The sequence below is a fragment of the Haemaphysalis longicornis genome, unplaced genomic scaffold (genome assembly GCF_048455015.1).
Source record: "Haemaphysalis longicornis isolate Haplotype H1 unplaced genomic scaffold, Haemaphysalis longicornis Haplotype H1 scaffold_10, whole genome shotgun sequence".
Classification (NCBI taxonomy): domain Eukaryota; kingdom Metazoa; phylum Arthropoda; class Arachnida; order Ixodida; family Ixodidae; genus Haemaphysalis; species Haemaphysalis longicornis.
Window position 1 is genome coordinate 56,729,399 of NW_027526204.1, and position 13,196 is coordinate 56,742,594.

Here is a 13,196-nt window from a genome sequence, read left to right on the forward strand (position 1 = left end):
TGGATCTACACTTGTGTGTAAAGCCGAGTCTGGGATTACAAAATAATAATTTTGGCATTCACATGATAATAAAAATGACCTACGATTGCTTAGTTTTTCAATCCGATATTTTCAATGGCCTACACGCTATCTATGCATAGAGCCTAAAAATTTGAAAATGATTTGTAAAAAGGTAGTGCAGTGTGTACCCTGTGATACTCTGGCAGAAAAAACTTTATTGATAGGCTGTTTCAGTAATATGCACGTTCAAAACCGATTAAAAAGTGAACTGTTCCCACCAAGTTGCTAAAAATTTGATGTTTTAGGCTCTTAAGGTGACAGGAAATGTTGTTCTGCTCTAAATTCAAGTTCTTCTCCTCCAAAATTGAGATTTCACTGCCCCAAAAACTGCTCCCAAATCTGATTCAGCTGTCTCACCCTTGGAAGTGGCACATATCAGCAGCGTCCAGTAGGGTTTGGTCGCGAGCACGGCTGAGGAGCAACGGCACATTTTTCATAGGAATTCCCTTCTGGGGGGTTCTATTTCACAAACGTTTTCATGGAGTGCGGTCCTAAAACCTGCTACAGTTGTCTGAAGCCCCCTGTATAAGCTGAGTTATCATTGAACGCCCATGCAGGTTTTTGCAAATACCACCATGAAGCTGTGCTAGATTGTAACCATAACCGTGCCTGTATTCATTAGTTGTGAACTACGTGAAGTACGTAGCACATGAAAAGTCATTAGTAATTTCGGCAGGTTCCATGAAGTACAGTGTGAAACCGCTATGCTAGAAAGGCTGCTTCCGGCTTCTCGATCATTGCTCCACCCACACCTCTGTTGAAGTCAAGCTTAAAGCACAAAGCACATGTTCTGTCTAAGTTCTCCCTGTCGGATATCTTGACTAGGGTGATCTGTAGTGCATGGAGTGCGCTTATGAATGTGGGGTCATTGAGGAGTTGCATCTTAAACTTTGAGACCTGGTGGAAATGAAAGGAGGCATGCTCTTGCTTTTGCGTACAGTGGCTGCTAACTGGAACACTGGGAGGCTCTCTTAAACTCGCTCAGGCACATTCGAATTAACAGCGCATAATCTGCAGCCTAAATCAAACAGCAGCCCATAGAATGATTGGGAATCATCGGCTGTGTCTGTAAGTTGTATTTAAACATTGCAACAAAAATGAAAAACATGTCGCCCAGCTCCCTGTGTAATGACTGCATGTTTGCGTTATGGTTTGTAGCAATGGACGTGATGAACAAATAACTCTCCAATGCAATGATGCATTCATAAATAGTTAATAAAGTGACCCGCCGTGGTGGCCCAGTGGCTAAGGCATTGTGCTGCTGAGCACAAAGACGCTGGTTCGATTCCTGGCCACAGCGGCTGCTTTTCTGATGGAGGCAAAAAGCAAAAATGCCCGTGTGTACGAGATTTCGGTGCATGTTAAGGATCCCCAGGTGGTCAAAATTAATCCGGAGCCCTCCACTACGGCGCACCTCATCACCTGCGTTGCATCGGCGCGTTAAACTCTACAATCAATTAATCAATAGTGAATAAAGTGGTCGGTCGGTATGTGCACTCCTATGATTCGCAAAATTTCAAAGAAAATGGTGAAAATACAGTGCGGTATGATGAAATACACAAAGAAGGAATCTAGACAGGATGATTGCTGTTTTCATCCAAATCGCCCAACTGTCCATCCTGCTTTGAAGAAAATACCTATACAGTCTAATCCCGCTACAACGAAATCCGCTTCAACGAAATATTTCCAATTCCCCGTCAGCTAGCCATAGAAGTCAATGCAACAAAGTCCTCGCCACAACGAACCATTTTTCTGGCTTGCTTTCGCTTCACCGAAATTTTTCATGTTTTGTGCTGGGTTTGAATAATTATTTCACAAGAAAATAACCACAGTGCCAGCTATCTGTAACTTTTTTTACTTTCAGGACACTTAGTTTCACTGAAAACATGCGCGGTGCGCCTACACTGCCACCCAAAACAAAACAAAAAACTCATAGGTGGACGCCATTGTGTGATGGTGATAACGATGTGGCAGGCCGTCTATACACTAGGCGCAAGCAAGGTTCGCCAAGCCGGAGCTATAGCCAATCCGTATCCAGCCGAAATCGCGCGAATGTGCTCTGCTGCTGGCATGGCTGCTGGCGCAGCGCCGTCATGTATGTGTTGTAAGCAGCTGCCCTTGCAGTTTTCCTTCTACGATTCTTCAAAGTCAAGAGCAAAAATAATGTTTTCGGGTTTAGTTTCTAACCCGCATCGCCCTATCTTAGTCGCGAGTGGGCGGTCGCGATAAATGCAAGTGCGCGCGGCTTGCCTGCCAAGGTCAGTTGCTGCCGTGCCTAGTCAGAGGATAATTAAGATAACGGCGCTGTTCCTGCCACAGGCGAGAGGGGGGCTTCCAACCGCCTAGCAGCTATCTGCAAGTAATCAGCTCGGTGGAAACGCCTTGTTGTACAGTAATACGCTTTGGGCCTGCATTTCTTCATTTTTTCACCTCTCCCTTTCTCCTCAGTATTGCGCTCTTTGCGTGCTGTTAAAAAACATATAACCATTGGTATGTTTGTTATCTGACTAAACACGACGTTACTGCGCGTCACTCTTTTTTTCTAAACATTGTATTATGCTGCCAATGATGCGAAAATATACCGTGCTATTTTTCTTGCCCTTCCGTGCTGTGTTGGGGCAGATTTCGTCTCAACAAATTTTCGCTTCAACGAAATTTTTCGCACGTCCCGTCAATTTAGTTCTAGCGGGATTCAACTGTAAGTGAGAAGACTCTGTGCTAAAGATGTAATTCCACAGAACAAATCGATTACATTTGCATGTACAGAGGAACGGTGTGATCATCGGTTCTATTTTTTGTACAGTAACAGGGCCTTCACTTAACCAAGCCCGAGACACTTTTTAAGATTCGTGCAGGAGTTTGAAAGTTCTTAATCTGTTGCAACGTGAAAACGCCACATGGGTGCAAAAGCTGTGTAGAGGGGTAGGACACAGTCATGGCTGCTGCGGCCCGTGGCTGGTGTTCTAGATTAGGGCAAGCCTTCACATCTGGCTGGCTGAGTCATATCTTCCGGTTGACAGCAATGACACATTTTCGTAGAACCTGTCATGGTGGCTCAGTGGCTATGGCGTTGTGCTGCTGAGCACAGGGACGTGGGTTTGATTCCTAAAGAACCTAAATATTGTCATGTAGACAAAGGTGACACAGGTGTCTTGAAGGAAAACCAAGTTTATTGGAGCAAAATTATGCTCCCGTACAACTCAGATGGGTAAGTATTGGTCAGCAAAGTGACGTGCCGAGACGAGGGCTGGCGAATGAAATGCCGTGGCAGGTGCCCTGGGAGTGTTATGTTTCGGTACGTTTGTTTCTGAAAACTTCAAAACGCAACGAAAACACTGGAGACAAAAGAAGGTATTCTAGGCTAGTGCGAAACGCAACGAAAACACTGGAGATAAAAGAAGGTATTCTAGGCTAGTGACGTCAGCGTTAAACACTCTCCCTATCAGAATAAGATAGCCCATGCGGCATTCGTAAGAATGGAAAAAATACATTATTTATGCTTAAAACACTGATAACACAGCTGGGCATCGTCAGGTGGTTAAAGAAAACACAAGTATATAAACAATGCACGGTTCGCGGCAATGTTACTGAAATATTATCTCGGCCACTACGTTAAAAAAATTCCTGGACACAGCAGTTTTTATTAGAGTGGTTTGTACAAGTTGGAGTTGAAACTATCGGAGACAAGGATAACGAGTCTGATGTGATAGTTGAAGGTAGTATGAAGTTCCTTTTCATACTCCATATTTATGGCTAAGTACAGTTTCAAACTCATGCATTTTGTCCTGCTCTTCGTGCACCAGGTGTGCGAGTATGATGAGTTTTCATGTTTGTGATTAGTGATTGAAGGGACTTGGCTTGTGTTCTACATTTGCAAAAAGTGATTGGGTGCTGCCTCATTATTATTATGCCAAATTTCGCCTATCCGTAATTTGTTTTCAACTTATGCATAGCCACCCCTCATCATATTGGTAACCTAATGACTGTGCATATGTGCTGTGTGTGCAACCTCCGAGTGGTTGCAGTAACGTGCTTTCCTCACATGCAGGAACACATGGGCAACAGTGGCAAGGGTTTCCAGCAGCATTTCTGGAGACTGGTGAGTTTTTTTTTTAGCGTTCCTGGTGGTGAAGTCCAGTGTAGACCGCTTGTAATGTGTACTCCAGGAGCCGCGAAAATTCGGATATGAGCGGTACCGAACTATAAATAAAACATGCACAAATCCAACCACAGCGCAACCTAGCTTTCAGCCATTTGTGTATTATCACTTTAGCAAATACCACTTAAAAACAAAGGCATGGTCTTTATTTTGTTTCTTTTTTCTAGTGCTGCTGCTGCAGCGCTAACTTTGTGTTTTGAAGCAGCATGGTTGCATTTCTTAGTTTCCAGAACCTATTGATTCCAAAGGAATGGTAAAAGTCCGTCTTAGGCCAGCAAGGTGTGATAAGAACGTGAGCTGGATGTTTTTTCTCCACCTCGCATTTGTTATGCCAAAACCAGTTGCTTTTCAGCACAACGTACAGTGAAGCGAACATCAAGCAACGTGGCTCGCTATCTCCAGATGTTCGAAAACAGCAAGGGTAGTTGCTTATCAGCACAATTTTCTAACAAAAACAGTGTATCATGTACATGCGGCTCACTATCTCCAGAGGGGCGCCAAGAGGAAGAACAGTTGATTGTGATGGTTGGGCTAACAGAATGTGTTAATTAAAAGGTGCCTTGTTTCCTTTTCGATGTATAAGTTATAGGAGAGAAGGGAGTGTGCCGTGCATTGAATTTCCATGTTTTATTTTTTGAGACCCTAAAACCATGCCCCACCTACACTGGTCGATCAGTGGACCTGCCAAAAAACCATACTACAAATGGTATTGTGCTTCGGGCAACCACATTTTAGGTGGTTTGCATATGCTTTGTCTTTCTTGGGAGGCAAGCTGGTTGTGACAAAAACCCATGTTGCATCTTGTCCCGCACTAAAGTGGTTACTTTATAAACCCTCTACACTGTATTGGGTTACAAGTTGCAGCATTTCTGTGGCGCTGTATGCCACAGTAGAAGGGAGGTCTACAGATACTGCACTGGCCTAATGTCACAAAATAAAAAAGAGATGTGTGTGACTTTGTAAGCTAGAGAGCATTTCCACTGTTGAAGCATTTTTTATGCAAAATGTCACGATTTAATGGAGTACCTATAATGTTCAAGCAATATCATAGACTACCATTGAATTAAATTTTCAGGGAAATTTCAAATGTGGCAAAAGTTATCCCATTTGCTTGTGTGCAGGAAACACTGCCAAGGGTACCTGTATCAGACGTCGTACTGTATCCGTTTGGTGCGATAATTTGCATGACCCCATCCTTCAGACTTGTTTCTAGACAAGGCAAGAATTTGTTGTCAGCATGGATGCTTGTATTGCTGCATAAACATTACCTCAACCTCTTAAGAATTCTCTGGTATCACCAAGGCTAACTTCGAGGCAAAATATGAGTGTGTTCATGTATAGCTTCTGTTAGAGGGTTTGCATAATGCTCAATGTTTTCAGCAGCTTTACATTTGATTTTTTCAGTTCTGGATGAAGACAACGCCAAAGTTTTTGCTCCAATGAAATTCACTTCTTCAGAAGGTGGTGGAGACATTGCGGTGGAGGCTGGCCTTCACATTGGCTTCTGCGACCAACATTCTGGCAACACAAGGTGGGTTGCAATGCTTGCAATATTGTGGCTTGCACTGCTCTCGTTGGTACTTCCCACACTACGTGGTGGTCAGTGCGCTTAATGAATAACAAGCAGAGCCTTACTGCACACTAACAGCAAACCAACACTGCTTATTTTTGTTTCTACATTTGAATATATTAGTGCTCAGATGTGTTAGGCATTTTAAAAAGTTTGGCAAGATGCAAAAAAGCCAGCCCGTAAAAGCATGCCATGCAGTGAACCTTCAGTTGGCTTGTACGTGCTTCAGAGTTATTTTTATTCCTCAAACTTCAAATATTTTCAACGGTAAATCCGTGCTGAGGATCTAATTGGTGTTCGCGAAGTATGCGAAGTTCCGAATATTCACACAACTCTATCTTTTCCCCAACTGGGTGATTGGCTGGGAGCTCTGTGTACAGATTTCTACTTACTGTCTATCCTAACGTAGAAGATTGAACAAGTTAAGTGTGAAAGGTAAAGAAGAGATGTTAAAAGAGGCTGTTTCAACATTTTTGCATTGACAGCGAAAGTTCAACGCTTACACCTCGAGAAACGTAAACCCTGCGAAATACTGCAAAATGGGACGCTCAAGAACAAGGTAGTCAGGTCGTTCAACGTGACATCTGCACAGAGTAAACATCTCTCTTTCTGAGCATATCATCAGCTAAACGCTGAATTCGTTAAGCTGGATTTATAAGAACAGAAGTACATTCTTTATGAAGAAAGCGTGTGCTAGTCCACTTGTACAAAAATTCAATAAGGACAGTTTGTTTTCTCTAGACGAAGATGGATCGGCTAATTGCGTCGATCGGTTGCGTTACCATTTGCTAATTGAAAAGGAGGCTGCTAAAGTGAAATAAAAATCGTTACACGCATGAATTATGATGACGTAAGCCTTCTTGTTTACGCCTGCTTGGCACATGAAGCGACAATTGACAACGGTGCTCTGTGCGCCGTCATGTTCCTCCAACACATCGAAAACGTGCTTGCTGTGATAAATTTTGACATCCATTTCTTGATTGGATCTACCATAAAATATCGAGCAAGCGCCCCCCAAAACTTGTAGATAATTGGCCTAGAGATAGGGAGGGGGCCCTTATTCGGATCGGCCCCCAAATTCAAGATGGCGGCACAAAATGGCGACGATCATGAGAAAGGCACTGTAGCCTCCATTACGAAAAAGTTTATTTATGAGTCATGACACTTCTAGGCAATGCTAACAACGTAAATTCTGACATTCACTTCAATCACTGTTAAATCCGCAAAATAATTCTGTATCCGATCCAAAAATGAGGTTTAGGCTCTCGGTCTGCAGCTCGTCAGGGTCCTCAGGGACGGCACCAATATCTGACAGCCGTTCATAGAGATCACCCTCCTCGCACCTGTCAAGCGCGTTTCAGATGCCACACCCTGTAAAAGAACGTGTTACAGTTTCTTCCGGGACAGAAGACCATGCCTCAGCTACGAAGTCAAGAACATCCTTCCTTGATGGCTTCCGCAGGTTGCCTTGGGGCGTTTTCTCCCCCTTTCGCATAAAAGCCTCCCAAGTCCGGCGAAGACTAGCCCTGGAGGTCTTGTTCCAGAACACGTCCGCAGGCTGGAGCAGACTGGTGCAGCCGGCTGGCACGTAGACTACGTCGGTGTCGCATTCCTCAACGGCGTCCTTGGCCACTACAGTCTTGTGTATGGGTGCCTGGTCCAACACGAGCAGCCGCCGCACGACGTCAGAATTCGAGCCCTAGATCTTCCTTAACCACTCTTGAAACTTCTCCGACGTCATCTATCGGTTTGTCGATGTCGTCACGCGAATGTTCGCTACGGTTAAAACAAAATAAAAACAATGGTTTAAGTACGCGACCTCAAAATGCATCGCATTCTATATTTGCACGAGACCGCGAATGAAAAGTTGTCCTTACCTGTCACACGGAGACTCTTAAGGCCCATTCTGGAATTTTCCTGCTCGGCTCCTTGAGTATCACGAAAGCTGGTAGCTTGTGACCAGAAGCGCAGGCTGCCAAAGCAACTGTAAATCCCCATCTAGCACAGCCGGTATTCGCAATTCGTATCGTACTGGCTGCTACGAAGTCATTGGTCCAATTGGCCGGCGTGTCAATACGAACCATTGTCCATGTTTGCAATGTTGTGCAAGGTGTAATCGTGACTGCTTCGCAGTGAGCCAACTGCAGAGCGGAATGCTCGCACGGCATCGGCACAATCTTCGGGAAATTTTTGACTGTCGTTAGTTGCCTGGCGCATCGATACTCCAAACCATTGCTTCCATCTCTTCAGGTACTGGCTCGATGCCTTGTAGTTACCCAGCTGCAGCTTGTTTGCGATGTTGAGGGCTTTCTCGGACAACAGTCTATTGCTCACCGCACGTCAATAGTTTCCTTCGCGCTCAAAAAACTTGTACGGGTGTCATCGAGTTCTTCACTGAAGACGGGGGCACCGCTGCTGAATTTGCGATGAACCTTTGATTTCCCGAAGTTTTGTTGCAGCAAAGCTTCATAGTTCTTATCCCACTCACGTACCCTTTTACGGTCTAACTTGAACACGTGAGAAGTGAGGTGCACGTTTCTGCCATTTTTGCGAAGCCAGTCCACTACTTCGAGCTTCCTTTTTACCGTGTACGAATGCATTGCAAACAAAGACGACCGCTCCCAAAAAAATGGCGGCGATGGTTGGTAACGCTGTAACGCGTGCTCGCAGCAACGCTTGGATTGCATTGGATTCGGCATCGGCTTTGAACACAGTAGCATCCAAAAGCCCGAAAAAAAAACGCTTTCGGAATGGCGGGAAGTGAGAGGGGGGGCGCTTGCTCGGTCGTGTACAGAAATGCTAAATTCCGGGAAAATGCTTGGGGGGTGCTTGCATGGGTGGGGCCGCTTCATCAGTATTTTACGGTAATGAAAAATCCGGAAGAGTCGACGCGCCGAAATCCAGCCAGTTGGATTGCACTGTTCGCCATGCCGAACGCCGGTCAAGCAGACGACTGCGGCAAAGCTCTCCCACTACGGCACGCCAGGGTGGCTGGTGGTGGTGCTAACATGCACACTGCCTTCTTCAGGTGTTGCATACTCTCTATAACACTGAGCATTATTCGTAACAAAGCATTTGTGAAGCCATTGTGAAGAAGTGTGCATGTGGGTGTTATTCCAGACTGTACATTCTTAACCTGTTTTTGTTTGCCTGCATTGTATATTTTTAATGTCTGTATTCTTCACTGCAATACCAGAAATGGCATTGTAGATAAAAACATAAAAATGTGTAGTGCTATTTCAGAACTGGCCGCCAATACGTAGGAGCATTTTCGATACCCCTCTCAACTAAATTTTGCTAATGCCACATTGTCAAAAGCTCCCTGCTGCTTCTAACATCATGAATTAAGTTACAAAGCAAGTACACATTTGCAAGGTTGAGATTCTACATCAAACCAGAAGTGTCTAATCCTCAGCATTGGTAACGAGAATATGCATTACCGTAACGACCATTTTGGCATTCATGTTAATCTTGACAACAGCAGTCACTTTTCGCAACCAGTGATGCTTTTAAGGTGCATGCCACCAAAGTTTTTTGCAGAGTCCTCGCGCTTTCCTAGCTGTGTACACTGAGAATGTTCGCTCCAACAAAATGCTTTTATTGGCCGAGAAACTGTTCTTAAGTCAAGCAGTTTCCCTTTAGCTTTTTCCAACGGTATTTCTTTGCAAATTTGTTTAACCTTTCGTCGTATTTTGCCCATTTTGGTTTTTTTCTAATGACAGTGGGGAAATGCAGTTTGGAGAGAAGCTTTGTTCCTGCCTGCCCTGTCAACAGCGTAGTCACCAAACAACTCATGTTGAACTGTGTCCAAACAAGATGCAGTTCATCTGCCCTGTTTGCAAGAAAGCCTTCCCTAGAAAACACAACCTTAACGTTCACATGAGAGCTCACACCAGCGAGCGCCCCTACGTTTGCACTATCTGTCAGAAGAGTTTCCGTAAACGAGATAGCCTTGTTTCTCATGAAAGATCTCATTCTGGCGAAAAACCATATGTGTGTGGTATGTGTCAGAAGAGTTTTACTCTAAAAACTGCCTTGCTTAGACATGAAAGATCACACTCAGATGAGAAGACCCACAGGTGCGGCATCTGTAAGAAAGGGTTTAATGAAAGACGGAACCTAGTTGCGCATGAAAGATTGCACTCTGGTGAAAGGCCCTTCATGTGCAGCATCTGTCAGAAGAGCTTTACTCGAAGAAGTCACCTGGCTAAGCATGAAAGATTGCACTCTGGTGAGAGACCCCATGTTTGTACGATCTGTGAGAAGAGTTTTGCTAACAGATCTGGCCTGCTTAGCCATGAAAGATTGCACTCAGGCGAGAGGCCTCATGTGTGTAGCATCTGTGAGAAGAGTTTTGCTAGAAAAAGTGACCTGGTTAGGCATATGAGATTGCACTCTGGTGAGAGGCCCCATACGTGTAGCGTCTGTCAGAAGACCTTTACTCAAAAATCCTACCTTGTTCAGCATGAAAGATCCCACACTTGGGTGAAGCGCTACATATGCAACATCTGTCAGGAAAGCTTTACTGATCGATGCAACCTAGTGATTCATAAAAGATTACACACTGGTGACAACCCCTGTGCCCAGCTCTTGTCAGAAGAGCTTAATTTGTAGAAGCCATGGCTTAGTTATGAAAGATTGCACTTCGGTGAAAACACTAGTTGTAGCCCTGTTCTTTTTGCGATTTTTGTGACCCTGTTCGCTGCTTCATTTGTCTAAACTTTCGCAACAAGACTTCATTACCCATAACAAACTGCACATTGGTCTAAAGCTCGATGTGTGTCACACCGGTTCCAAAAGGTCTACCTTGCAATAAAGGTTTGTTTATCATATAGTTGCATTCTGGTGAAATGCTGTATTTTGTCTTGTATGCCACATTGTCCATTAAGTGCGCTTGGTGTATCAGGAGATTTTAAACATGAAAAAAAAATCCTCATTTTTGCAGCTTATGTCTAACGTGCTTTGTTTCAAGACAACAGCTTCTTAGCATAGAAGATTGGATGCTACCTATGATGCCAGTGTTACTAGCATCTACCAAAAAAAAGCTTCCCTCACCATCATCCACTTGTCAAGGTGCATACTAGCACAAAGCCTTTGAATCATGTGTCGAAAAGGGTTGCCTAACAGAAACTTGCTAGTTGCAAGAGATTTTTCCACACTGACAAAACAAATAATTGCAGATTGTGTGCAATGGCACACAAGCTGAATTCAAATATGATCGCATATTGAGAGAAAGCCAATGTGCTCTTTATGTGGCAGAATCATAACTAAAAATATGCCTCGGCCTACGCTCAATGGAACAATGACACAAAGCCTTAAGGCTCGAGTATCTCTAGAAGAGTTTACTCAGAAACTACAGGTGTATCATTTAAGAATAGGCCGTAGTGATGATAAGCACTATATCATTTTTTTTTGTTATAAAGCCCTCACTAATAAAGCTTCTGCGAAACGTGAATAAATGGGCTCTCGGAACACTTTTCGAACGCAAAACTTGCAAACCAATTCTCTAAAAAAACCTTGACCTCGTCATATCAAAGTGCAGTTGCTGGTGAAAAGTTGCCTAAACCTGTTTAAAAGGTTTGTAAATTGAAGCCTGGTTAGGCCAGACAAACCACACCTGTGCAAAGGGAAACGTGAAACTGAAAACAGTTCTTCATTGTTAGTCTGTTTCTGTGCATGAAATGTGGGTGGTATTGGTTAGGTGTTTAGTCTCTGAGATGCGGATTTTGATTTTGATTTTAATTGTGGGGTTGAACTTGCCAAAACTACGCAGGTTGAGAGGGATTGTAGTGGTGGGCTCCGGAGTAATTTTGACAATTTGGAGATCTTTAATGTGCGCCAAATCTCGAACACACGGACATTTTTGCTTTTCGCCACGACCAGTCCAAACCTGCATTCTTGGGCTCAGCACCACAACGCTTTAGCCACTGAGCCATCACGGCAAGTGAGGTTCCCATTTTAAATGTCGCAGCTATAACTGTGCGGATGCTAATTTAAGGGTAAAAAAACAATAACCAGTCACAGCCATGAACATTTCAATACACTCATGTGGCTACTTATTTCTGTTCCAGCACATAAGGGAGTTGAACGGACAAAATCAAAGGCATTTGTTTGATCCCAGTTGAAGTCATGTGGATTTAATTGCAACGATACAATTTGCAGTAGATGAAGGCTGGATTTTTCAGCAGTCGCACTCAACTGGGTTCCAAGTTGGATCAAGCAGGTGGTCTACCTTAGAAGACGGTTTACAGTGCAGAGTTCTTTTGTTTAATTTCCCGGCTGTCAGCAATTATTTATTCAGGTATTCAGCTGAAGTGGATTTAACCAACACATGGCTGGGACTTGTGCGATACAAGCTAATGTCGTACTTGCTTGCGTGAGTGTTTAAATGCATCTGCTGAATAAATGAGCACTTCATACTGGTCATCAGAATTATAGACTTTTCTTCACTGCACACCAAAGATATTGTGATGGGGCAATCCTTGTTGGAGACAAACATGCGATCGGCGCTATGCCGCTGGTGGAAGAGGGCAAGAACAATGACGCTTGGCTCGGACTTGTGCTGCTGGTTACCCTAACGCTTCCCAGCTCATTTTGACTTGTGAATAGCTGTAAATATACATAACCTTGCCACTTAACAATATCACCTGTTTTGGTCAAACCAATTCTCTTAGGATTTATCGCAATGATTGGCTTCCGTTGGTTATCAGGTTGTAAGAAGCACATGCATGCAAGGGACTGTGTCATTGAGTCGCTTGCATTAACAAAAGAGGAATCTTCGTCTAATTTCAATGCGACTGTGCTAATTTCAGTGCACGCGCACCTGTACGGGTGCTATGCACCATTCTTGCTATATATTGCTGTGACTAATAAAGGTGGACGCCATTCATTTGACTTGCACTGCTTCAGTCACTTGTGCATGCACGGCTAGCAGCCATCGGCACTCATTTCCCTACGTGGTGTCAAAAGTGGGAGAGCCGTGTGCGGTTGTTGCTGTTGCGATGGCTACCAAGTTGGAGGCCGGATTTGCCGGAATGCCTGGACTATACCCGCCACCTAGCTTCGATTTCGCCATCCCAAGTGCGTGGCCTAACTGGATTAAGCAGTTCAAAGACTATGTATGCATACGCTACAGTACTGCACTGATCTAGGGATGAGGTCCGGGTATGAAGACTTTACTGCATGGGCGCTCAAGCTTGACGCGTGCTAGCTTTTTTGAACTTGTCTGCAAGTCATACAGTGTTGTGAAAAGCAAGTTCACTTTGTCTTTTGTACACCCGGTGAATGAAGTTGGTGAGAATTATTGTTTTCACAAGTGGACTCAGTGAGCAGATGAAAGCGAGGACACTTTATTCCGCATTGCGAAACATGGTAAAGAAATGTAAATATTTATTTATTTTATTTAGA

The 13,196-nt window shown here is 44.0% G+C and overlaps 1 protein-coding gene across 8 annotated transcripts in view; it reads left to right on the plus strand.

Moving 5' to 3' along the window:
* The window catches only part of LOC144158576 (uncharacterized), a 58,690-nt gene extending 48,067 nt beyond the window's left edge, over positions 1-10,623 (plus strand). For 5 of the 8 annotated variants that reach the window (XM_077689548.1, XM_077689549.1, XM_077689551.1 and 2 more), the window contains 3 exons: positions 4,109-4,159; positions 5,624-5,750; positions 9,512-10,623. In XM_077689548.1, the coding sequence (XP_077545674.1) occupies positions 4,109-4,159; positions 5,624-5,750; positions 9,512-10,403 (1,070 nt within the window). In that variant the 3' untranslated portion in view covers positions 10,404-10,623. Of the gene's footprint in view, positions 1-4,108; positions 4,160-5,340; positions 5,587-5,623; positions 5,751-9,511 lie in introns of those variants that run through there. The other 3 variants (XM_077689555.1, XM_077689554.1, XM_077689553.1) reach the window with 3 other exon arrangements.
* Positions 10,624-13,196: the final 2,573 nt, after the last annotated feature.